The sequence below is a fragment of the Archocentrus centrarchus genome, chromosome 5, assembly GCF_007364275.1.
Source record: "Archocentrus centrarchus isolate MPI-CPG fArcCen1 chromosome 5, fArcCen1, whole genome shotgun sequence".
Lineage (NCBI taxonomy): Eukaryota > Metazoa > Chordata > Actinopteri > Cichliformes > Cichlidae > Archocentrus > Archocentrus centrarchus.
This window is the reverse complement of record NC_044350.1, coordinates 31,822,063-31,848,671: the sequence shown is the minus strand read 5'-3', so window position 1 is coordinate 31,848,671 and position 26,609 is coordinate 31,822,063. Positions and strand designations below refer to the sequence as shown.

At 41.5% G+C, this 26,609-nt stretch overlaps 2 protein-coding genes across 2 annotated transcripts in view; both read right to left on the bottom strand.

Annotated features, from left to right (window-relative positions):
• stab1 (stabilin 1) overlaps positions 1–14,090 on the bottom strand; it is a 156,362-nt gene extending 142,272 nt beyond the window's left edge. The window contains exons 1-10 of the mRNA XM_030729061.1: positions 13,966–14,090; positions 10,324–10,451; positions 9,852–9,967; positions 7,029–7,114; positions 5,456–5,525; positions 4,479–4,574; positions 3,761–3,871; positions 2,929–3,116; positions 2,685–2,821; positions 189–316 (exon numbers count right to left, since the gene is read on the bottom strand). Of these exons, the coding sequence (XP_030584921.1) occupies positions 189–316; positions 2,685–2,821; positions 2,929–3,116; positions 3,761–3,871; positions 4,479–4,574; positions 5,456–5,525; positions 7,029–7,114; positions 9,852–9,967; positions 10,324–10,451; positions 13,966–14,022 (1,117 nt within the window). The 5' untranslated portion in view covers positions 14,023–14,090. The remainder of the gene's footprint in view (positions 1–188; positions 317–2,684; positions 2,822–2,928; positions 3,117–3,760; positions 3,872–4,478; positions 4,575–5,455; positions 5,526–7,028; positions 7,115–9,851; positions 9,968–10,323; positions 10,452–13,965) is intronic.
• Positions 14,091–24,385: 10,295 nt separating this feature from the next.
• Positions 24,386–26,609, bottom strand: part of nisch (nischarin) — a 28,599-nt gene continuing 26,375 nt past the window's right edge. Inside the window, exon 28 of the mRNA XM_030730340.1 lies at positions 24,386–25,008. Coding sequence (XP_030586200.1) covers positions 24,681–25,008 — 328 coding nt within the window. The 3' untranslated portion in view covers positions 24,386–24,680. The remainder of the gene's footprint in view (positions 25,009–26,609) is intronic.

The following is a 26,609-nucleotide window of genomic DNA, read 5'->3' as shown; positions in this document are numbered from 1 at the left end:
AGATTCACATATTTATTGTTAAAGAGCAAGTTTAAAACCTAACATCACCACCTCGCTTTACACCATATCCTGTCAGTCTCTGTGAAACACCCGGCGGCGCTGATATCCTTGCTAACAGGAAAACCTGCCATAGTTCACTAAAGTACTGCGAGTATTTCTCAGAGTGTATTTGTGCTGCTTATTTTTACCAAACATGGCAACGGCTCCAGTCAGGTTTCCTCTCTGGCTGTCGCTCCGGTCCAGCTCCATGATGCGCTCCATCAGGTTACCATAGCAACGCCGGCCATCACCGATCTGGTCCGCTTCACACACACACCTGAGAGGGGGGGGGGAGGAAGAGAGCGTCACCTGACCTGTCACGTTTTTGACTTCAGCAGTGAGGATAACAGTTTATTCATTTAACAGCAGTTTGGGATCTGAACTCTGTATCAGCAGACACCTGAAGGTACCACTGGTGTCATATCGGAACAGTTGGATCAGAACATGTCAAGTCTGGCTTCAGTTCCATTCTAAGAGATGAAATCCAAAATTAGTTTCTGCCATATTACTTTAGGATCATAACAATAATAGACCTGCCTGTGTCTACTTTGGAGTTATTACATCTGGCATGATCTACAAATATCCTAGATGTATAAACACACATATTTAGACTGCATCATCTTCTTCTAGCTTATCCCACTTCACAGGGTTACTGCGTTAGCCACATCTCTCCTCCAACTGACTCTTTCTTGGGATTCATCTTCAATAGCTCCAACTGCTTCCAGATCTTTTTTCACACAGTCCATCCATCGAAGCCTTCCACATCTTTGCCATCCTGGTAGGGCCATCTCTAAGGTCCTCTTTCCAACATAATTCTCCTCTTTCCTCTAACATGGCCAAACCATCTTAGTTTTGCTTGTTGGCACTTAATGCGGATGTTATCCACTTCCACTCTCTTTCTAATGACTTAATTTCTGATTCGATCTTCTCGTTTGTACCCACATGTCCATCTGCACATCTTCATTTCGACAGCTTCCAATCTCTTTGTATTCCAATTTGAGAGTGGCAGGGTTTCTGTTACGTATAATATAGCTGGTTGGACAACCATTTGGTGGATTTTCCCTTTGACAGTTTGTGGTATTTTCCTGTCACAGAGTATTCCCAACTTTAACTTTCTCCAGTTGTTCCATCCGTATATTTAGACTGCATATTACTGTCATTTGGGCTATTTTCTCTTTCTAAAAGGCTGTTAAAGGACTTTTAATTTAATTACGTCTTCCAATAAACTGATACATTTTCATAAACTTATATTTAATCCTTTAAAAATACATAAGAGCAGATGCTAGTTTGTGGAAGCCGCCATGTTCACCCATATTTGAATACAGTGGTTGGGAAGGACGGCTCCCTTCCAACTAATCACATCTCACATGAGACCAGTCACATACCTAGTATGCTAAAGGCAGAAGAGAAGTAGTAGGCATTTATCTGCTGGAGGGACATTTAAATTCATGTCTGCACCTTTAGTCTCAAGATAATCTATAATCTATCTATCTATGTTCTTTCATCTAAGAAGGGGCCCCCTTCACCAAAGAAATGAAAATACAAAGGAAAGAGACAAAAACAGAGACCCACAAAGTTCCATTCCCTTCAAAGACAGTTTCACTAATGCCAGCAAACAGCAGCTAACAGCAGAAACAACAGCAGCAAACAGAGGCTAATAGCAGCAGCTAACAGAGGCTAACAGCAACAAAGACAGCCACTAACAGAGGCTAACAGCAGCAAAGACAGCAGCTAACAGAGGCTAACAGCAGCAAAGACAGCCACTAACAGAGGCTAACAGCAGCAAAGACAGTCGCCAACAGCAGCAAAGACAGCCCCTAACAGAGGCCAACAGCAGCAAAGACAGCAGCTAACAGAGCCTGACAGCAGCTAACAGAGGCTAACAGCGACAAAACAGCTGCGCTTACTGACAGAAAAGTTCACCATATCCTCAACAACTCATAGAAGTGAGCTTTGCTGACTCACTGAGCTGTGCTGAGCTTCTTTCACAAAGTTTCCCAACCTCTTCCAGTGTAAATAAAGGTTGGATGCTTCTCACCTGGCATTGACAGCTGAAGTAAACAGTGGACTGACAACCTTCCACAGACAGGGAAAAACTCCGGGCATATCCGGATCCAGTCCAAACAGTAATAGAAACACTACAGCTGGTAAAGTCTAAACTGAATGTTTTTGATCTCTCTCTTGGCTGACTAAAAAAATGTTTCTACTGAGGTATAATCACCAGTCATCTTGGAGTGAAACAGGCCTCTTGTTCTGGTTGGTGTTCTGGTTTTAGTCCAGGGTTGTCCAAACTGTGGCACGCGGGTCAAACTTGGCCCGATATCAGATTTGATTGGCCTGCGAGTCCATACATGTGCTATTTTTGGGGCCCAAGCAATGAATACAACTCAGAATGCAATTCCTCTTTTTAACTCAAGGAGGAAGTGTCGTGTAACAGATATGAGAAGCCTTTCTTGGGACTAAAATTTAGTCCCAAGAAAGGCTTTTAGACTGGGTTCTACTTTTTGGTTGTGCTCCAAGTTGTAGAAAATGAGAGAAAATGTGTTACAGAAACAGAGACTCATTTCTAATTGGATTTCTGGTTCTAAATATGAAGCTGCAGAAAAAGAGAGAGAGACTTGACTCTCTTGGTTTGCATATCTGACCTGGGTTGCCCGTCCAGTTCAGGCTGACAGCGAGCTGTGGGGTCACAGGTGTCCGCTGAGCAGGTGGAGACGAGCCGACAGCCAGATTTAGGGCTGCCACCTATAGGGGACATGCCAGACATACACTCACAGCTGGACTGAGAGACAGACAAACAGACAGACAGGCAGACAGACAGGCGGACAGAGGCATTAAACACAGATTAAGGATTTTGCCTTCGACTTGGCTCTTGGCAGATCTCCTCACCTTGTTGGCCCCTCTGAAGACACAAACAGTGGAGTTCATGGGACACCCCCCGTTGTCATCTAAGCAAGGGTTTTGAGGTATACAGATCCTGCCGTCACCCAGGTAACCAGGGTTACAGGCGCAACTGACCTTTGACCCCTGCGAGGAGCACTGGGCGTTGACATCACAATCCCTCTGTGAACAAATATCTGAGGACAAAATAAAGATCTGAGTCCAGATTACATTCAGTGTTACCTGGGCTTCATTAAAGACACTCAGTTCTGAGGGGGTCAGGTGGATTTTTTTCCCCCAGATTCAGTTTTTTCCAGATTTATATAAAATGACCCATCTTCAAAACTAATTAAAAATAAAATTTAAAAGTAGAGTCAGTTCTAGTTCTACTCCTGGTACCTGTCCCATTTTAGCTGGCACCAATGAAACAGGAATTTCCGCCTTCTTCTTCTAGTCTAGCTTCTACTTCAGTAGACCACAAGAGATATGTAAAGTCTACTTCGTTAAGTAAAATGAACACATCATTTTTTTCAGTAAAATGTGAACTTTGCAGCACAGACTGTATATAGAAGATTACCATAGACACTGTGACATCATCACTCAAAGTCCAGCTTGGACTGAACTTCGAGCTGCATCTCGCAAAGTGTGAACAACTTTGCACAATTAGACTAGTTTCTGGTTCTTTTCCTGTTCTTCTTATAATACCAGAGATTATAGAGACATTGAGGTGTATCTGGATGTCTGTGTATGGTTTTGCTCTGGCACACACAGACTCACTTCTGGTAACGACAACAGCATAAACTTTAAAATTGGCGTGAAATACATGATTATAATTTTTTACTTATGCATTTGTTCTGTGTCTTCCTGTATCCAGGCAAACATTCACACGCGGCGGCGTCTCCCTCTCCTTTACAATACGAGTAGGGGCTGCACTTACTGCACCTCGTATTCACTGTCGACAACACAGAAGACACAACATCAGCTCACTGCAGGCAACAGTTTAACACAACACAAACAGATACCAGAGGAAAACAGCACGGCCTTTTCAGTCTTAGATTATTGATTTATTGAGATAATGTTCTTGTATTTTTAACAACAGAACTTTTTCCCCCACTTTGTATTTGTAAAATCTTTCTCATTGAAAATCAAGTCAGTCCAGTTAATACAGTTTATTACTTTGAGCTTTTGTGTCACCTAATTTTATCACTTCTATTTAACTGACCATTATTTCGTCCTGTCCTGTCCTGTCCTGTCCTATTTAATCATTTATTTAAATAAAGAGGTGTACATTTAATTAATATTAGATACCAGTGAGGTTTGAGGCAGTAAAATAAAATCAATAATTATGTGTTCTCTTCCAATAACAGGAGCTATTTGGAGCTATTTTCAGTTTGGTAGTTAAACAGCTGAAGCATGTTACAGAGGTTGTCTAATTCTACCAAGATGATGAAAAAATAAATGTATGAATTGCATCACCTAATGAAACCCAGTGATGAACACTGATAGTCCGATAGAGCCTAATATGTATTTTTATGTAATTAAATACAGTGTAATCTTACCTTGGTCACACTGCTTCCCAGAGTACGGTGGCTGACACAAACACTGTCCATCACCTTCAGGACCTTTATTACACACTCCATGCACACAGTCACATGCTACACACACACACACACACACACACACACACACACACACACACACACACACACACACACACACACACACACACACACACACACACACACAGAAAGTTTTTAAGCAGAAATCAGATGTAAAACTCATCATGAGCAGTTTCATCTTGGATGTATTTTCATTACACCAACTGTGTCGCTATGGACAAGAATCATGCTTGAGACAACATATAAATATGATGTCCCCCTTGGTTGGTTAGCTGCATGCTTCTTTTGGTTGGAGGCACAGTGTTAGCTTCCAGGTCAGAAAAATGAGGCCAACAGTGAAACTTGCACTCTTTCTTATGGCCACAGGGGGCCAAAAACCTGTGGCTGGAAAAAGAAGTCTGGGTGTATAGGAGTGTATGGGGAAATGACAACAGGATGTCCTTTTTCTAAAACATGGTCCCCATTACATTACAGTCCCCAACGCAGGGGATGCTTTAAGCTGGGCATACATTATGACTGACAAGCTACCGTGTGGCTGGTGCATCCCTTTGTTTCAGAGCCTTTTCTGTCACAGCCACATTCAAAAAACAAAATGTTGAAGGCCAAAATGTTCAACTTGAGGCTTCAGAACAGGACTGACTTATGGGTGATATTAAGGTATGTACAGCCTAGGGTTGGTGATGTAGATGAGAAGATACTGATTAGTTTTGTCAGGTGAATCTTTATGCACTCTGAGGACCACAAAGCAAGTGCAATTTAGTTCCATTATATTCAAAAGAAAGCAAACATTTAATACCAGACAGGTCGCACTGAGACACTCTAAGTAGATAAACAGCACTACAGTGCAGAGGAAAATGATGTAACTCTGATTTGGTAAAACTGCTCCTTTAAGACACAGACAATAAGAGGGCACATACCTTTATCACACCTTTCTCCAAAAGCATTGGGATTCTTACACTCCTGACAGGCAAAGCCAGTGAAACCATCCTGAAGAGAGATGTGTTTTAAAACTGGACATTTTTATTCTGAAATACTACCAAGAAAAAAAAAAAATATTACTTAAATTCTCAGAACTTCTCCAGCATCCCCTTAAATTAAATCAAACAATAAGACTAAAATACAGCCACAAATCCTGATGGCTGACCAAAGAATAACCATCCAAAGCCACTGTCTCTTAACCAGTAATGTCAATGGCATCAAGATAAACAGCTGTTTTTCCATCCTACACCATAGTTTCTCTCTCAGAAACCCTTTCCAGGAAGGTAAAAGGTTCCTTCAGATTGTTGCCTGCATTTCCACTGTCGGGAACAGCTGGAAAGATTATTTAAATTAGTTATACAGACACAGGAATTTATAAAAACGTAGTAACAAGGTTACATCTGAGCTGCTGAGTGTCTGAGCTGCAGGTCTTTGTGATGAACAGTTGAAAGAAAGCAGCACAGCCTGCTCTTCAGCTCAAAGGGCTTTGCAGAGGTGTGAGCAATCAGAAAATAACCACTTTGTTTTCTCTCTCACATTCAACTCTGATTCTCCTTCTCGAACAGGAAATCTCTCTGGACTTAATCAGTTACATAATAAGCCAAAATAAAAGCTCCACCACCTCTTCAAATCATTTCTGACTTTCATTTTTCTTCATCTCTTTTGTTTTCCTGTTCTTCATCTTGCTTCTGCTAGTTTTTGTCTTCTCCAAGTTTTAAAAGGCAATGTCGAGCCCCACTGAGGAGTTTTAAGAGCTGCTCTGGAGCGCCACAGAAATCTTCAGGAGATTTTTGGGTGGCGTGCAACTTTATGACCTTTTCTAGGGACATTATCACAGCAAGGAAGAAGGAACTAGGAAGGTACTTCTGATCAGATGTGGAAAAACTCAGAGGTTTCAAGAAGAAGAAGGAAACCTACATGTATGCCATTTTAAATAAACAGCAATCTTACAGAAGCCAGATGAAAAACAGCAGAACAAAGCCAAACTCTGAGATGCATCAAAAAGGCAGTGCAGGCTCTCTTTTGGCTTATTATGCTGCTGATTAAGCCCAGAGAAATTCTGAGGAAGAGAAAGGGTGAGAGAGAGACAGAGCAAGTGTTGCTGGGAGAAGGAACTACAAAATCAAATGAAGAGAACGAGAGGCGTTAGCAAAAACAAAGCACTGAATCACAGGAAGAAAATGTTATTTTCTGATTTGTAACCGCTGCTTTGTGTGTGTGTGTGTGTGTGTGTGTGTGTGTGTGTGTGTGTGTGTGTGTGTGTGTGTGTGTGTGTGTGTGTGTGTGTGTGTGTGTGTGTGTGTGTGTGTGTTAAGGCTGCTCGATCATAACAAAAATCACAATCATGATTATTTGGTAAATGGTGATTTCCTTGAACTTTAAATATAAACATGAGGGGGCAAAATCAGTGGACTAATAATATAATAATAATAAAGTAAGTGCAGGTTTTCACATAAAACATAATAATGAGCAGCGTCCGTATAAATACATGAAGACAGAAGTGATACCAACATTACAGATGCAGGTCCCGTTGCCAAGGTCTCCATCCTGACAGACTCCATTATTGTTACAGGTCCTCCCAGACCAGCTGGGGCAGCCTGCAAACGCACAAAAAGGGAAAAACAAGAAAAAAACGTGATCAGAAATAATCAGTTTGTGCAGTAAACTTGTAGCTAACTGTGTGAGATGATCTAGCGATGTCTCTCTTAGAGGTAATCTGTGACCAGTCTGTGCAGCACTGGATTTCAAGCCCAGGCTGCGAGAAAACTGACATGTTGAATCACACAAAGATAATAAAGAACAACCATGTGTCATCAGCTAATGTCCTGCGTCTGCGCTGCTTTCATGACTTCAAAATGTATCAGAACATGAAAATGTTTGCTTACTAAGTAACTGTGTCAGAGGACACAAAGTCATACTCAGCAAAGAGGGAATTAAGGAGGACTCTAAACGCTGCGCAGGAAGTGGATCAGATTTTCTTTTCTTTAATCTGTTGGTTCGGTTCTCTGAGCCTCAAGAACAAAAAAAGGTTAGAGAACGTTGTGAAACTGTGTAGCAAGGTGGCAAATGTAAGTGTTAATGATCTCGCCCTCCTGTACAGGGTTCGAGCCACCCAAAAGGCAGAAAGGATTCGGGGTGAAAGCACTCACCCCCTGTCCTCAATGTATCAGTTATTGCCTTCAGGAAGCAGGTACTCTCTGCCACAGTGCAGAACAAACAGATTCAGATTCTCTTTTATTCCCAATACTATTAACTTTTTGAACTCTTTTAGATAACTGTGTCCCTGGTTGTATGTGTTGTATGTTTGATTGTTTTTATAGATTTATTTATTTTTGCTGTTGGCTGCAAAACAAATTGCCCCTCGGGGATAATAAAGTATTTGATTGATTGATTGATTGATTGATTGATTGATTGATTGATTGATTGATTGATTGATTGAAGATGTATCCGAAGCACAATCAGAAGAAGATCAACAACACAACACAAGACTCCAGTCACCAACACTGAAGTGAAAACAAGGCTGTGTGATGGTGATGGATCTTTAGAAAGCTTGGGATGGACGGTAACAGTAGGGTTCATGTAACAACATGAATGAGGCTCAAACTACAGCGCAGGAAAACTACACTGAAAGATGGAGACGAAAAGCTGAATGACTGAACTGTGTCTTCCTTACACACTATGATCAAACTTCCTAGTTACTTAGATATTTCAACAGGATGTATTTAAACATGCAGGCGTGTGATGTGATGGAAATGGTTTGTCTCTGTTGATCATTTCATCACCAGAAGGAGCTGCTGGAGTAGGCTTAGAAAAACTAAAAGAGATGAACCGTTTATATTTCCCCTGGATGTTTGAATTTGTTCTATAAAGAACAATCAATTTATCAATGTTCATCTTCTTCCACTGAGTTATCCTAAATCTGCTGGTCAGGGCGATCTGTTAGGCTCATTTCCAGCTCTGTATTTAGATTTTAATTTATTAGGCACTTCAGTTTTTTTTTTTTTAAACTTTTCTGAGCTTTTTATCTCACCCACCAATGGCTGGAGGGACGTTATGTTTTCATTCCTGTTATCTGTCTTTAAAAAAAAAATCCCTAGCTGTCACTGTTTCATTGAGTTTTTGGGGTTTGTGCTGAGTTCGTCTCCCTGTTCTGTTGTTGCTCCGTTCCTGTTTTAGAAGTGTAATATCAGGACATAGAAAATTTGGGGTGGGTGAGGTCTGCACTCTGCTGACTGCCTTCTAGCCTGTTTGTAATGTTGTATCTATTTTTTAAAGCTAGGTTGTTTTTCATATTTTTGGCTGATGCGACAAAATAATTTCCCATCTCTTGGGATCTTTTTATTATTGGACTTCGTCTTCTGTCTAAAAGTTGTTGTAGCTCGTCTCCATTTACTTCAGCCTTCTTAGGGTAAAGTGAACTTCGGAGACACGCTCTGCTGTCTGGTTTGAAACTTGTTGGTTTGAAGGATTTTTGTACTGCAGCAGGATAACGAACACAAAAGTACCTCAAAGCTTTGCCAGAACAAAGAAGCCCACGGAGTGCAGACTGCCATGGCCTTCGCTCCATATCCACCTGACCTCAAACCCAATGAACACTCAAGGAGGCACTTAAAGCCAAACATTGCTGACATTACAAGTAGCTCTTTGGAGCACCGTCAGGTCATGCAAACTTGGACTGTGTGCTGCTTTAAAGTGCACCTACAGTATTGTGTCCAGTTCCAGCAGCATATTGTTATTCCTGGACTCACGGCTCAGTCTGAAGTCTGAGCTTTTGGCTCGAAGAGATTACGTGTACAGTGATGAACTCATTATTTGAAACTTTCACCGTGTTTATAACAGGTCACCTTTATACGGAAGGAGAAGCATATGAAATAGTGGGATTTTTTTTTTTTAAATTTTTTTTTGTTTTTTTTTTTTTTTAATGGGATTGTTTTTGCTGTTGGCTGCAAAGCAAATCGCCCCTCAGGGACAACAATGTATTCTGAATTGAAGCCCAATTAAGATCAAATCTGTTTTACGAGGGAAACCTCCCCAAGGTTGCATCCACACAAACTGAAAACGCATCTTTTCTTATCTGTAGCACACGTGTTGCTCTCTGCTGTTTCAGTTCACCTGTACCTCTGATAATGTCTCTGACTGAAGTGGGTGGTGCTCAGTTGATCCATTTTGTACAGGAGAGTCAAATGATGCATCAAATGCCCTCTTTTATGTGAGTGTGCACAGACTAAAGCAGGAAGTCTGGGTTTAGCGTGTGTGTGTGTGTGTGTGTGTGTGTGTGTGTGTGTGTGTGTGTGTGTGTGTGTGTGTGTGTGTGTGTGTGTGTGTGTGTCTTACGGAGACACAGTGGTCCCCAGTGCTGTTGGCAGCACTTTGGTTGCATGATATTCTTCACACAGATGTGCTGACATCCCTTCAGCTGCAGGTCTCTGCTGGCGATCTTCACCACGTAACTGCAGCACAGAGATACACGAGGTAAACAAACTGGCTTGATCACACCACCGCTAATCTTAACTGCAGATAACACACATGAATCTGAGCTTTGTGTGTTTAACAGAGACAGAATTATCTCGTATTTATTCATTTAACTGCGACAGAGCGCGTTAGGAGACGTCAACCTAAAAATCAAAACACATTTTGGCAAAACTGTTCATTTACATCAATGGTCCCCAGGCAGGTCACACAAAACAATACACAATATGCAAAAGACATACAGATATACAACAAAACATGCACAAAGGTATTGCCACTGGTAAGCTATTCCAATCTTTACTTCACTTTAACTGTGGGTATGAGACCTCCCCTGTACCTGCAGTTAGTGGTGCCTGCGTTGCTGAAGCCGCGGGGGCACCTCGCAGTGATGGCAGCAGCACAGGAAGTGCAGTCTGTTTGTACCTCCAACCTCTGCAGGACATCACACCGACCAGGAGGAGGAGTCTGAGGAAGAAGAGGAGCTGTTACTGACCAACTCATTTTACAGTCTGACGTCAGTTTATAAAAACAGACTCTGTACTCCTGATCACAGATGGTACTTTAATACATCTGTATTTTTAAATGTCATTGTTAGTAATAACGAACAATGATTGCTTCTACTACAAAAACAACAACAACAACAACAACAGGGATCAGTAGCAAGCAGCATAAATATGGTAACAGGTGTGACTCTGGTGTTGGTTAGAGTAGTAGTTTTATTAAAGAATAAATAACATCTTATGTGTGACATACCAACATCTTATTTTCTTTTACAAATGAGGAAAATTACAGAAAAAAGCAACAAAGTGACAAAAGTGTCATTTATGACCCCGTTATATTTTACACAAATGCAAAAAGAAGTTAATAAAAACACAAATTGTCTAAACAGGATTACATTTATTTAAACGACCCTCATCTGTTTCTTCATATAAAACAAATTTTCTTTGTTTCAGTAATAGTGTCATACCAAAAATACATTTTAAGACCTAATGTATGTCTGACTGAATGATGTATTACACAGGGCTAGTATCATTTAAAGCCAGCCTGTAGACGAAGTGGTGACGCTGTGATACTTTGATGAAAAACACGCTGCAGTAAAATCACCAGTCAGGCTGTTTTTCATTCTTTGTTACTTTCATGCTTTTATTTCAAAGAAAATCTGAACAAACATCTTGTTTGTAAATGTTTAATATCTCAGAATATTTACATTACTGAAATAGCTGACAATCGTGACTGTTGAAATGAGATGCCTTATAATGGAACAATTACCAGCAAGTTACAACAAACCCTTTAATGTTAAAGCAAAACGTATAACTTTCCACACTAATGGCAGCTCCTGTAGAAAACTACGGAAAGTTGCAGAAAATGTTTTTCTGATAAAAGTATCACAATGATAGGCATACATATACAGTGTATCACAAAAGTGAGTACACCCCTCACATTTCTGCAGATATTTAAGTATATCTTTTCATGGGACAACACTGACAAAATGACACTTTGACACAATGAAAAGTAGTCTGTGTGCAGCTAAGTGACAGTGCAGTGCCACCCCTTACTGGGGGTGGCACTGCACCACAGTGCCACCCCCAGTAAGGCTAGAAAAGCACTATATAGTAAATGCAAGGACATCACATTGCATTACTAAATACACCGCGGTTACAGGAAAGGGGTTTCACTGTTACTTGTGAGACAATCATCGCAAAACAAATTACACTCGACCCAAAGCTCTCGCTGCTTGTCTTGTATCCAGCACAACGCAGTTACAATAAGCAAACATTAACGGACTGTTGGGAAAATAACTAACACCTTTTTACTCTTATTATCTAAAACAGCTTGAAATGTCTGAGATGACTGTCGTGAACTGGCGGGACTCTTTAAATAAAACTGAACCCCCTGAAACCCCTTGAAACCCCCCACCCCCGTGGCTGTGAAGCAAGTGATTACTGTAACTGTGTGTGAATAGGTTTTTTTTTTCAAGCTGGATCAATTTGTTAAAGACAACAGATTCAGTGTGCTGTTTGATGGTCTGTACTGTGTTTGAAGGGCCTGTGAATGCTAATAGAAACAACCCTGGTGATGATACAGCTGTTTGCTGACTTACAGACTGTGGATTAAATCTTGTGGAGTCTGCAGGATGTGGCTGTTTAACAGATAGACCGTTTTTTTTGTTTTTTTAACCCACAGGAGGAACCAAAAGTCAGAGCAGTGTTGTTTCAGTACTGACCAGTCATTGCTCAATGGACAGCAGTTATATAAAACAACTGAGGGACTCTTTGGGGGTGGAGCTTAAAACTTAAGCAATCTTGTGACTAACAGGTAAAAGTTTTTACAAAAACTACACACTGTAGCATTCACATTAGCATATCACTATTCAGGTGGTCCAAGGGGGAAGCAAAGTCTTTACTATTATTGCCTTTATTTGACCAGGAAGTTCCACTTACTTTTACAAATCTCTTTTACACAGGAGACCTGGTCAAAGTAGCAGCTCAAACACCTCAAAAATGTCACAAATACATACAACAACATAAACAAGATCTACAACATGATATGCAATATGCAAATACCCAAAACAAGACAAACGTCTCCTTCACCGCGCTCCTCACAATAAGCGTGTTTAGGTAGGAAGAAAACAGCTCTGTAAGGACCCTAGGCACAACAAAAAACAACCACCTGCTCTTGGCTCTTTGTGTAAATCTAGCTTGTGATGGAAGACTTTGACCAATCACACCTTTCTTTGCATTTGAAGCAGGTGCTCATGCTTGTCTGCTGTGAGAGCTGCAGGGCAACTGTTCATTTTGTTCATATTGTAGCCCTAGATTTCTGCCTACTGCAACTTTAAAATCAGGACATCTTTTCTGAGTTCCCGAACTTCCTGAAAATACAAATCACTTAAATATTCTCTAAATTTTCCATCGCTTTAACATTTTTTAAAGTCCAGAGAGAGATACCACTGCTTACTGTTTCAGGGGCGCTTATAATTTATACAGGAAAACCTTTTTAACGGCTCTGTTTGTGCTGATCATACATACGGTTTCTATCTACACCTGTTCCAACATATCCCAAACTGTTCTCATGTGATTAATGACAGTTTTCAGCCATTTTCATGCAATAAAGAGTCAACCTGAGTGAATCTCGTTTAGCAAAAACATTACAATGTAGAGATTAGAAAATCAAAGCCTGTAACGTTAAGGAAACAAACATCTTCTTCCCACATCGGTGGCCAATTCATGTAAAAACTAAGAAAAGTTGTAGGACAGTAAAAATATCACAACCTAATGTAAATGGGTTCATAAATGACCTCACGCTGTAACTTCAAGGTGAAATATTTTGAGTTTCTGACATTTTTTTGATCCCTTTTTGAGATGTTTTTTTTTTTCACTTGAACTATTTTGCAGAGAAAGCAGATCTCATTTAAAATTATAATCTCTACCATGTGTGTCAACTTCAGTTAGTTACTCCAGAATGGCCACGATGGGGGAAGTTACAGGTTTGCAGTAACAATTATTGACTTTAGCTACAAGACGGAACATGTTTTGTCCTACTGAGCTGTTCAGTGTTTGTTCCACTGTGTTTACAGCTCAGCTGTTCAGAACAGCAACGCTCAGACACCTCTGACTGTGAGGCAGAGATCCCAACAGTGTGCAGGGTGATGTTCTGCACTATTATTCAAATGGTGCAGATAGCATACAAAGCATTTAAATCATGGAAACATTTGTCTTTGAAGTTCATCAACTTAACAACAACCAAAAAAAAAAAAGCAAATTAAGGCAATCCGTTGCCCTGATTCTTTGTGTTCTTCAACTTTTTGGGGTCTACCATAAATTTCCAGATCCACTACTTTCCGCCATAAATGCTGCTAGATGTTCTCAAAAAGTAAAACTCTGCATTTTTTTTTTTTTTACATATACTTCCATGTCTTAAAGACAATAAACAGGTGGTACATGACCTCAGTGTGGTGGTGGAGGTGGAGGTGTGTTACCTGTTGTTGCACTGAAGGTTGCAGGCAGAGCAGTGGCAGCAGCAGCAGCAGCAACATGGCTCAAAGTCTCACATACAGATAGAAAAATTAACCCCCCCAAAACTGATGAAAAAAATATATAAAAGGATGTGAGCTGGAAGCTTTAACTAGTTTTCTCCTCCCGCCTCAAGTCTGAACCTCAAATACAACCTGAACTACTAACTATGGGAAAAACACACAGATAACATCCTCTGAGCAGGAAAAAACAAAACTATTAGAACACAATAGAGAAGTATTCCTGAGATAATAATTAGGAAAACTGAAAGCAACCTGCTGGTTAAAGTCGCAGGAACTCTTAAGCGTTTAGTAAAAACAAAGTAACGCGTGGATCCAGGAATTTATACGATTATCAGCAGGCTCACTTGGGAAATAACCAACAATTTGCAGCTAATGACTGAACTCTCAGCTCAGCGTCCGGCGAGGCAGAACGCAGCCGCAGAGGCTGCAGTGACTGCTGATGTCACGTCTTTCCTCTCTAATCTAGGAAGAGAAAGAAAAAAACCACACACACAAAGTGGCAGAAAAGGAACCTCCCAGTAGGAAGGTCATCACCTCCTATCACTCCCCTACTAGACAGCAATAGTAACAGTATAGTAGAAGTAACAGTAACATACAAATAACCACTGAAAATGGACCGTGGTGCCTTCAGATCACAGATTCCCACACAGCCATGAGATAAATATCAAGGGAGGAAACAGGAAGAAACAAAAATACCTTCCAGAAGTGTTTTCAAAGTGGAGTGAATTCATGTTTTTGATTTGTTGTTTTTTTTTTTTAAAAAGGCCCACAGTCAGAACTTAGCTTTAGTTTTTAAGTCACATTTAATAAAGATATCCAAAAGGTGGTCAGCATAAAGTGAAATTCCATCCATTCCATCCATTTTCTGGCTCTTATCCAGGTCTGGGTCTCCCCGCCTCCCGGAAGAGCTGGAGGAGGTGAATTGCCAGTTACTGAAACAGTGAAATTATGATATACCATAACCCAGATTATCATAGTTAACTAAAACTAAACTAACTAGAAGTAGGTGTGAAAAACCTTTAGGTAATAAACATGAAAAGTTGACCTAAAAAGACAAAAACTAACTGAGACAATATGATTTCAAAAATGCAATAATTAGTTAAAAGAAGGAGTTCTTAGATGTAACAGGTTAAATTAACATTGACAGCATTCACACTTACAGCCAATTTACACTGCCTGGCCAAAAAAAAAAAAAAAGAGGTCACACACTAATATTTTGTTGGACCGCCTTTAGCTTTGATTACAGCATGCATTCGCTGTGGCATTGTTTCAATAAGCTTCTGAAATGTCACAGGATTTATTTCCATCCAGTGTTGCATTAATTTTTCAACAAGATCTTGCAGTGATGATGGCAGATTCTGACCACTGCACAAAGCCTTCTTCAACACATCCCAAAGATTCTCAGTGGGGTTGAGGTCTGGACTCTGTGGTGGCCAATCCATGTGTGAAAAGGATGTCTCATGCTCCCAGAACCACTCTTTCACAATTCGAGCCCGATGAATCCTGGCATTGTCATCTTGGAATATGCCCGTGCCATCAGGGAAGAAAAAATCCATTGATGGAATAACCTGGTCATTCAGTATATTCAGGTAGTCAGCTGACCTCATTCTTTGAGCACATAATGTTGCTGAACCAAGACCTGACCAACTGCAGCAACCCCAGATCACAGCACTGCCCCCACAGGCTTGTACAGGAGGCACTAGGCATGATGGGTGCATCGCTTCACCTGCCTCTCTTCTTAGCCTGATGCGTCCATCACTCTGGGAAAGGGTAAATCTGGACTCATCAGACCACATAACCTTCTTCCATTGCTCCAGAGTCCAATCTTGATGCTCCCTAGCAAAGTGAAGCCTTTTTTTCTGGTTAGCCTCACTGATTAGTGGTTTTCTTAAGGCTACACAGCTGTTCAGTCCCAATCCCTTGAGTTTCCTTCACATTGTGCTTGAGGAAATGCTCTCACTTTCACTATTAACCATAGCCCTGAGTGCTACTGTTGTTTTTCTTCTATTTGATTTCACCAAACGTTTAAGTGATCGCCGATCACGATCATTCAGGATTTTTTTCCTGGTCATATTTCTTCCTCGAAGACGATGGGTCCCACTATCCTTCCAGTTTTTAATAATGTGTTTTCACAGTTCTTAACCCAATTTTAGTAGTTTCTGTAATCTCCTTAGATGTTTTCTCTGCTTGATGCATGCCAGTGATTTGACCCTTCTCAAACAGACTGACATCTTTTCCACGACCACGCGATGTGTCTTTGGACATGGTTGTTTAAGAAATGAGAAGCAACTCATTGCACCAGTTGGGGTTAAATAACTTGTTGCCAGCTGAAAGACAATCGCCCATGCAGTAATTATCCAACAGTAGGCTCTGCAGGGGGAACATGCAGACTACTACCCAGGAAAAACCCTGATATTCCCTCTGCTATTGTAAAAAAAAAAAAAAAGGTTGGATGTCTGTGATAATAGCGTGTTTTACCAGCAGAATTACTTCATATGTGTTTATTTTCTGGATCACCGGCCATGCCAGCCCGTGACTCGCACTCGGCATCTCCATCGGTGTCAGCTTGACCTCTCACTCCGTCTCCCCTGCAGTCTCTGTGTGCTGAGTGTGTGTGTTTGTTTGCTGGAGAGGAGACAGGTGTGTTTAAACTTCACCAAGTCTGACACGGGACGGAAAAGAGACTCCTGTCAGTTTTCAAAAATAGAAGACCCTGAGTAGACTAAATGTTCCCAGTGTATTTTGATGTCATACCAAAGACAAAACACAACTAGGCTGCAAAGTCACAGATGTGCGGTGTACTCCTGATATGGTCTGCTAAACATTTTGATAGTTTGACATCTCAGAGTTGATGTGGCAGCACTTCATTTGCATGCAGGGATCTCTCAAAAATGGCTCCTTTTCATTAAAATATGTGGTTATTTTGTTATTATCCTTGTTTCTTTGCATGCTGACATGCGTCAAAAGAGACAGTGGTTGAAAGAAAAAAGTTTACGTATAAATAAAGGAGAATGTTTTGAATGACCTCTAAACTATGACTAATGCTACTAAATAATTGTATTGTAATATAATGGCCATTTAGCCTGTGAGGTCTATCTTGTGAGAAATCGTCTCCTTTCCTGCCCGGGAGCTTCAGGCGGATTTCCCCTCCTGGTTGTCCCGGTGTGGCGGTGCGATTTGGGCGGATTTCCTCGTCAGCTGACACAGCTCGTCGTCTGCTTCTCATAACAACGAGGAACAAATGTGACAGCTCTGTTTCTTTCCTGTTTTAATTCAGCCGGCTTGATGAACAGGCACAGCAAGTTGACTGTGACTGGACACAGGGTCAAGGGTCAGACAGAACAATGGCAGGAAGCGAGCGGTTTACTGCCTTTTCAGCAGATTTTATTCTGAAAGATGTTCTAAACAGCTGGAAGCATTTAAATCACTGAAAGCTCAATCAGGAGCTTCTTAAGTTTTCCTCATGTTTGCAATTTGCATTCACATTTGGTCTTTTAATTTAACCAAATCAGTAAAAAGTTTTAGGCACTTTTATTTTTTAAAAAGATGTATTTTAAGCAAACAAAATGACAAGTCAGCACTTTTAAGTTAAAGTGGCTGTTTTAATTAAGCTTTAGTGTAATCCTTACATATTTGAAGGTAGGCTGATGATGCACATTTGATGCAAACTGGTGGACAGCTGATTTATTTCATCTACAGATCTGGGCAATGCTGTTTTGGCAGATGTTATAGGAAAAAATGGTTTTACTGGTGAATGGTTTTAGTGTTTTGAAAGAAGAAGGGGAGAAGTGGGGTTGTGTTTTGGGATGAGTCCACCTTATGATTTACAAATTGCTCCCAAATGAGTGTGCAGTGTCCCTCAGTTTCACAGTCAGATCATTCCTGACATCTGATTTCAAAAAGCTCCAATTTCCCCAGATTTCGATCCAATCGAGATCCTTGAGACTGCTTATTAAAACTAGATTAGCTAAGCAGCTCCTGATTGGCTCCCAGCAGGTAAAAAAAAAAGCTGCTGATGTGACATTTCGAATCACAGCTCCTGCAGTAAAAATGCTTTTTCAGTTTCAAAACCTTTGGCACTTTTGTACTTGAGTACAATTTATGGTGCACAGAGAGAGGAGGGAGGCTGAGTTAGAGGTCATGGATGTCTCTTGCCCTGTGTCCCAGTGAGCATCACAACCTCAGTAAATGCCTCCAATCAGCACTCTGAGCTGGAAGATGAGCAAAGAAAACAGACAAGAAAATGCATGAGGGAGAGTTTGAACAATCAGTGCACATGCCACCGTTCACCGCTGACTCCTGAGTTATTTAGCAAAACATGCATCAGAGAGAAAAGGAGAGCGGTCTGAGTCACCAAATGCCTCCAGTGAGCCGGAAAACAGCCAAACAGACGAGAGAAGCGTGAAGAAGAGGAAGTGAGAATGGATTTACTATCAGTGTCACGTCCCCCTGCTGTTCCCTGGTGTCCTTCTGTTCCAGCTGTTTATCAAAGGAGCCTTTAACTGCATTCAGCATTATCCAGGACACCCTACAGTACTCCATGTACCAGGTTAAAAGCAGTTCTTGAGTTAACGCAGGTTTAAAATGCGCAGCAGAAGTCCGTCCGTTTGATTCTCTGCTTCTGAGCTCTAGATTTGAGATATTTTATCTCTCTATCCATCTGTTTTATTCTGCTTATCCGGGGCCGGGTCGTGGGGGCAGCAGCCTAAGCAGAGAAGCCCAGAATTCCCTCTCCCCAGCCACCTCCACCAGCTCATCCAGAGGGACCCCAAGGTGTTCCCAGGTCAGCCGAGAGATATCTCTCCAACGTGTCCTGGGTCTGCCCCGGGGCCTCCTTCCTTCCAATAGGACATGCCCGGAACACTTCACCCAAGAGGTGCCCAGGAGGCATCCTAGTCAGATGCCCGAGTCACCTCAACTGGCGCCTTTCGATGTGGAGGAGCAGCGACTCTACTCTGAGCCCCTCCAGAATGGCTGCACTCCTCACCCTATCTCTAAGGGAGAGACCAGCCATCCTTCAGAGGAAGCTCATTTCTGCCATAGGCGAGGGTAGGGACGTAGATCGACCGGTGCAGCGTACACATCACTGCATCACGCAGCCCCGATCCATCTGTCGATCTTCCATTCCTTTCTCCCGTTACTCGTGAACAAGACCCAGAGATACTTGAACTCCTTCACCTGGGGCCGGAGTGGGCACTCCACCCTTTTCCGACTGTCATCATTTTTATCTTATCTCGCTCAGATCACGCATTGAGCATTCACTTTATGCCATCTGTCCTTTAAAGCAGCCTTTCATTTTGTTAAATGCTGGGCAAAAAAAATTAAATCATAGTACTGTCCCATTAAGTACAAAAGGAGTTTACTCAAAGTTTCTAATGATTGAACCACAGCTGGTTTTGGATGCTAAACTAAACTGTGAACCAAATCAAACTGCTAAACCGATTAACTGGTGTCAGCACTGCATCCAATATCAGGAAATCCTGACTGCCACATTTTTATGTTTAAAGTTAATAATTAACTGTGAGGAACCAATAAGTTAACCTAAAAGAAAGTTTTCACAGGACTCGCAGTGACGACCTCACATCTGACTTTAGAATACTTTGAAGTTCACGGTCGACCCAACGACTGCAAGCTCCCCGAGTCCTGTGGCTGCAAAAACAGGTCCAAATCATCACGCCTCCACCATCGATGCTGACGGTTGGCCAAACATCTCCACTCTGGTCTCGCTGTTCCTGAAGTCTTGCAGTTTGTTCAGATAAAACTTTACAAACCTAAGTCATACTGCCGTGTCGTTTTTAAAGAGGCTTTCCCCAGGCAACCTTTCCAAACAAGCCGTACTTTTTCGATCTTTTTCTAATAGTACTGTCATGGAAATGGCCTCGTAACCCCTCTCAGGTTGATGAGCAGCAACGGTTGCTTCTCTGAGATCATCGCTATCATCTTTCCTCCTTAGCTTTGTGTTAACACACACACACCAGACCAGCAAACTGCCAAAATCTCTGCTTCTATAGAGGCGGTCACGCTTGCTGATGATCAGTTTATCAGGTGCATCTGATCAGCAGCACCTGGCTGCCACTCAACCTCTAAATTCCCATGAAAGCAGTAACTGTGTAACACCGTGAAGCTTCTGTTAAATAAACGGCGACAGTGTAATTTGTCATGTGTTGTTCAGCTGAGGTCGTTTTTACTTAGTTTTAAAGGCCTGGTAGGACTGGAACTAAAAGAGGGTGTCCTTACTTTTTCTCCATGACCGTTCAAAACTTTGATAGATGCACCGTTGCTAAAGCAGGGGTAATAATGCAGCGCTCCTGTGCTTGCCTGGCTAACCCATTGTTCCCCAAAAATCCATTGTTATGTCATCTTGGCTCTTTTTAGTGTTGTTTCTTGACATGAAAGCAGCGCGTTGGGTTTAAATTCTTTCCTATTGGTCGTTTGACCTGCTGGAAGTCACAGAATGCCAGGCAGGGGTCAGATAGCAAGCTTTGCTGATCAGGCACTTCCTGGTACAGTATCTCTGGCCTTGGCCCATTAAAATGCCCTAAAAAAAGGAAATCGGCCGATCTTCATGACGAACAGTGTCGGCAGACAGGAAATAGAGGAAGTTCAATGAGGTGAAAGTCGGCAGTGTTTTTTGTGTCGCTGAACCACCAAGTCATCAAAAATCTCACAAAGTGTTGACAGCGATTTACTGCTGACAGGAATCAGGAGATTAAAAAGACTCAGTTCATGAGTCCAAACAACCAACACCATCCATCTGAAAATTCTCATAAGTCATGCAGACGGATCACACACACACACACACACACACACACACACACACACACACACACACACATAAAAAGCCTTCATGACATGACCAGGAATATTATGGTGTAAAATACTGAATACTTAATTTTGTTGGCATTAAAGAGGACTGTTTGGTTGATTTGGAGTTTTTCCTGAGTAATTAAAGTTTTTAGCCCCCCCCAAGTAAAATACCAGGAGTATGACTTCAGTGTCCTCCTTGTTACAGTGGCATTAATGCATAAACAAACACATCAAATGTCCTCCCTGTCTGTGCTAAATGATCTGCATCACCTTACAACTCCAGAGCTGGGACCTGGAGGAGGCCCGATTAATGAGTCGTTTAATGATGCAGAGGAGTGCTGGTCTGCATTTCCACTGAACTGCAGAGGAACAGCAGCATTATCATAACCACAGACCTGCTTTTGAAATCAGAAAAAAATACTGGTTTCCTGCTTGACTTATACTATTATTTTAATAAATGTCGACATTTTCAGAGAAAACGCCCCCTAACATACGGTGCTTTCTATATGTTGACACTACACACCACACTCAAGTTGACCTTGATGTACGCCAGTTTTTAGCGACTTGTTAAGATGACCCCACTCTGCACCCCTACAGTTTTATCAGAATTCATTCAAAACTTTTCAAGCTGTCGCATTTACGGGAAGAATGACACACAAAGGCTACCAAAACTATAACCTCCTCGGCGGAGGCGAGAATGTTGTTGTCATTACTTCAATTATGTTGTGTGTAGATTTTGATCGCTGCAGCTGTGTGATGAGGTTTCCGGTGTTTGTGTGGTAAAGGTTTGGCCACCGTGCTGAACACTCCCGCAGAGATTACGACTCCCAGCAGGTGATCGAACAGAAAACCCTTCACACATTTTAAATATTGACATAAAAAAAAAGGGGAAAAAAAGGTCATTTTGTGGACTTTTTTTAAAGTTTATTTTTAATATAAAGTGCATTTATTTTTAAATTAAACAGCACTCCTAAACAAGTCTAACTTGTCGCTCTGATTTTACTACTTTGCAACAATTATGTATCTTCTGCTGCCACAGTCAGAAGGTGAAGAATAGAAACACTGTTCAGTCCTCACAGGTGAAGGAAAATATTAGATTTTCTGCCTTCTTTATGATTTTTTGCTCCTGCTGAGCCGCCCTTTGAGTGAATGCTGAGCTACAGCCGGTCAAACTGGACTTGATTCAGTTGCAGTTTTCAGGTCTGAAACCCACCAAACAAAATCGCAGCAGAACGATAAAGAAACTTTGATTTCTCTGGAAAAATATATCAAACATTCCTTTTTATTCCTTTTGTAAGAGGGACATTTGTCAGTTATTTTTTCACAGAAACACGGAGTGACTCAGAGCTCCTTTGGTTTTGGTCAGATTGCTGCATCAGCTGAAAAGCTCGCAGACTGTGGGTAAATCCTGCTGATTTTTCTGAAGAACAAACCACCAAAATAGGAATTAATATTACACGGGAAGGTTTCAGTTTGATTTTAATTCAGTGGGATTCCCCCTTTACAACAACCATTAATGTTAAACAACAGTGGTGAGGGGTGGGAGAGCATATACAAAAAAACAAAACATAAAACACAAAGGAAAACATTTTAAAAATAACACTCGATGATAATACTAACCTGGATATTTTAAGGTTCATGATGGAAATATTAATCAGGACCGTGGTGTCTTTTTACAAAATATGCTTCAGGATGAGAACCATCCATCTGTCCCAAAGCAATGAGTATATCTAATATCATATTAATAAAAAGCTTCACTATACAGTTCAGTAATACTGCTTCATCAGTTACAATGTGCAAGAAATAAAATGTTCAGAGAGAAGATTGTGCCAAGCAGCTGAGTGTTTGTGCCATTTCAAACGAAACCCTCTCGTCTCCTCGTCAGTCGGACCGAACACACGAAGGAATGGAAACACACAAAAAAGCCATTTTTGGTTTTCAAGCCAGTAAATAAAAGCAAGTAAATCAACTAACTTTGGAGTTATTTAAAAGGTTTTTTTTTTCCTGTTTTGATAAAGCTAGGCTAGCTGAAACTAGACTCAGATCAGAAGATCCGACTCTGGATCTTCTGATTCGACTCTGGAAAAGAGACTGAGGAGATTAACCGGAAGGTAATGCTGAATTAGGCCTGTTTGAGCTCCTGTAGACCATCTACAGCCCCCCCCTGCTGTGCAAATTCAGCCTAATAATGTAAAGTGCCCCCCCCCACAAACACACACAAAAAACTAAAAACTAAAAGTAAATATGATGCATGGTTAGATGCTTTATAAGGTGTAGCTGTACCAAAAAAAAAAAAAAATCTCAGGATTTTGGTTCTGTATGACGTCACAGGGCTCTTCCCCCGTCTGCAACTGCAATCCAGTGATGTGCAGACACTACTGGGAGGGGAGGCGGAGCCAGATTCCCTCCAATCTGTAAGCAGAATGACTGCCGTGCTCAGATCGCACAACTTTTCAAACCTGCATTTTCTTATCTGAGATGTGACAGCTGACATTTTCTGACCAATCACGCTAGTCTTTTCCCGGCTTCATCAGGAAGGAGGCGTTAGATAGAAATACCCTGGAAAAGAATGTAAACAGATGGCAACAAAATTGTTGTGCATGATACTGTCTTCACTTCTGTGACACTGATCAATAAGAGCTCAGCACTCTCATTCAGTCTCGGCTGAATACAGATGACCTGATCCAGGTCACGGATCCTCCGGTGACTGAGACCCTGAAGCCTCATGTGTAATTCATATAAATCAATTCACTTTCCATGCATCACTTTGTAACTTGCTTTTTTTGTAACTCGCTTTGCACCCCCCTCTTACTGGCAGTGACTTCACTTGGACGCCTCCGAGTTTTACTCAGGACCCGCTCGCGGTTCTTTCACTTGTTGCTGCTGCGGGGTGCTTAATTTACCTGACATTTCATGGTCGCTGCTTCAAGTCTCTTCCTGTTTGGACACCTGTTGAGAGCACGTCTGATAGCAAACGCAGGACCTAATCCAGGTCATGGGTCCTCCAGCCTTACACTGCTGGTACTGCTACTGCTACAGGAGGACAAAGTAATCCAAACGACTCTGACAACATCCCCGTCACCGTTCAGTTAAAACTGGGGGCCGAGTGGCATCCTGTGCTTCTATTGGTCAATGTCAAAGAAGTGGAAGAACCGTAGTCTTTCTGTGAGCTGTCCCAGATGGAGCACCGGTTTTTGTCTATTATGACACACCCTTTACACCTTTTTTTTTTTTGGTTCTGACCAGAGCTGACGCCCTACATCGGCCGACTTGGACAGCAGTTGTGCGGATATTGAGAAGTCTGAACTTGGGGTAAAGGCCTCAGCATGTCCCAAACTAAGCGCTCGATCGATAGCTCTCCCCCACCTTCAAACAACAGCAATGTTTTTTTTTTTTTTAAAGTGTCCCACAATCAACCTTAACAGAAATGCCTTCAACATCTAATGCAGAGAGTCAATGTTTCCCCGGCCCCGCTTCAGGATCACAAAACAGCCCTTGCCCCACCCACCCCCCAATATTTTAAATTAATTTTTAACAAAAAAAAAAAAAAGGGAAAAAATTTTGTTTACTTTTGACAACTTCTAAATCACATTTTTATCTGGATGCCCCTCCTGCAGCAACTCCATGGCCCACCATCGGAGCCCGCCCCATAATTTGAGAACCACTGATCTAGTGTGCCCTACATTATTAGACACACAAATACCTGTGCTTGAAACATACTGTGGCCATTAAATCAATCAAGCCCTGAGTCCATGTGTAAATTATCCCAATCACATGATGACTCCACCCACCACTCAGCCCCCACCAACCAGCAGCTGAGCAGTCACTCATTTGTCATCCCTGTCAACCAATCAGCCGGTGAGCTCAACGGGAAGCTCACGGCTGCACAGCGCCTCCCACTGTCGAGCGAGCAGCGAGATCAGCCTCTCTCTGCTGTCAGCTCCCGGGACAAAAACGCACCACTGGACCTCGCACTCTGCACCCCTGCTGGCCCCACCCCCTCTGGGCAGAGCTTCATCGCCACTGGCGGCAAAGTGGTCCATGGTCAGGTGGCAGAGCAGGTCAGGGCCGGGCAGATCGTCAAAAACGAGAGTGAGAGCCTGGGGGTACGTCTGGTAGCCCAGCAGGACCCGGTCCAGGTCGCGGATCCTCCGAGCCTCACGCAGCTGGTACCGCTCCCTGCAGAGATTACCACCATCAATGACATCCAGTTACACTCCTTCTCACCGAGGAGAAAAACGGCTTATTGGCCACATTTAGTGCTTCAAACATGGGTTTTCCACTGTATCATGAAAACAAACCACATTAAAGAAATCCAACAAATTCTGCAAACTGGTATCTGATTTCCATAAACAGGAAATTTTACATTTCAAGGGAATTTAAAAAAAAAAAAAAGAGAAATTATTTATAACTACACTTTTTAAAAGATAACATTTTAAACAAAAACAAAAGCATACCTTATAAAATCCTATTATCTATTTCTGGATAATGTGAAACACTCAGGTGGATGAGACATAAAAATATTAATAATAAAATAAAAACACACAAAGCTGGTTCAGAGCTTGGTTACATGGGAAAGCTGACCTTGAACCATTTCATCACATTTCATTTCTGTGAAAGTAAGAACTTTCACAGAAAAATAAGTGCATAAGCATTTATTTTACTGCTGTGAAATGTGTATATCGTCCACTTCTGTTGGACGCTGAACCATCGTGATTGATGAAAATCAAACTCTGTTTTTCACATCTTCTGTTTTTTAGCATCACAACAACAACACATTATTATCTAAAATAAATTTTGTTTTACCCTTTCCATAAATGTTGTTCTCCTACAATCATGACATTATTTAGATGTGTTAGTTATTGTGGGATTTTTTGCATCATTTGTTTATTAGTGAATTTTAAAATACATCCTACCTTTGTGGTCTGTAATTAAATAGCCATTAATAATAACTAATAATTATTTGTATATCTAATAACCACTGACTATTAGAGTGAAGATTTTGTAGTTTATCACAGAAAATATGTTGAGTGGAGTGGTGTCTGCTGAAATCGAGTGAAGCAGCACTTTTTTTTTTTTTTTTTGGCCCGAGGCTCCGGTTGTTCAGTTTCATTTTAAGGACTTTGAGGGCTGGACTGAGACAGTCCATCGGCCAATTCTGGCCCTCAGGCCACATTTGCCCATGTGTAGTTATAGTACATCACGGCCACTTAACCTTTCTGGTTGTAATGAAACAAAGGGAGGGCTGGGTTGTGTGCAAAGTGCCAGTTTTAATGGAGACTTCACTATACAAGTGCATAACAAACTGGGGGATTCTGACTTTCATATAAAGCATTTCTCCCAGTAAGTAATGAGTTCATCTAAGAAGAAGCAGGCTAGCTGAAGCAACCCTCACTAACAAGTAGCTCTTGTTTGCTGTCTATTTTCACATTAAAGGAAGCACACGAGGTTTTCTGTTGCTGGTGGTGGACTCGCATGACTTGAAATGGATGTGTGCGGACTGTGAAATGTATTTAAAAGAATGTGTGAGTATAAAAAGTATTGAAACCACAAGGGGACATTAAAACTATGGGGTCAGGAAGCCTAATCAAAATGTGTCAGTGAGTTACAGTTGAGTCTGTAATAATCCTCCTGATGATTGTTTATTTCTTGCTCAGTCAGTCTCCTGCTCCTCTTCAGAGTTTCTGAACTGATGCATCGCCTCTCCGTTTGGCTTCACTGAGGACAGACTTGAGCTCTACATGGTTTTTTTTCCCGTCAGTATTTCTGACTGAGCTGTC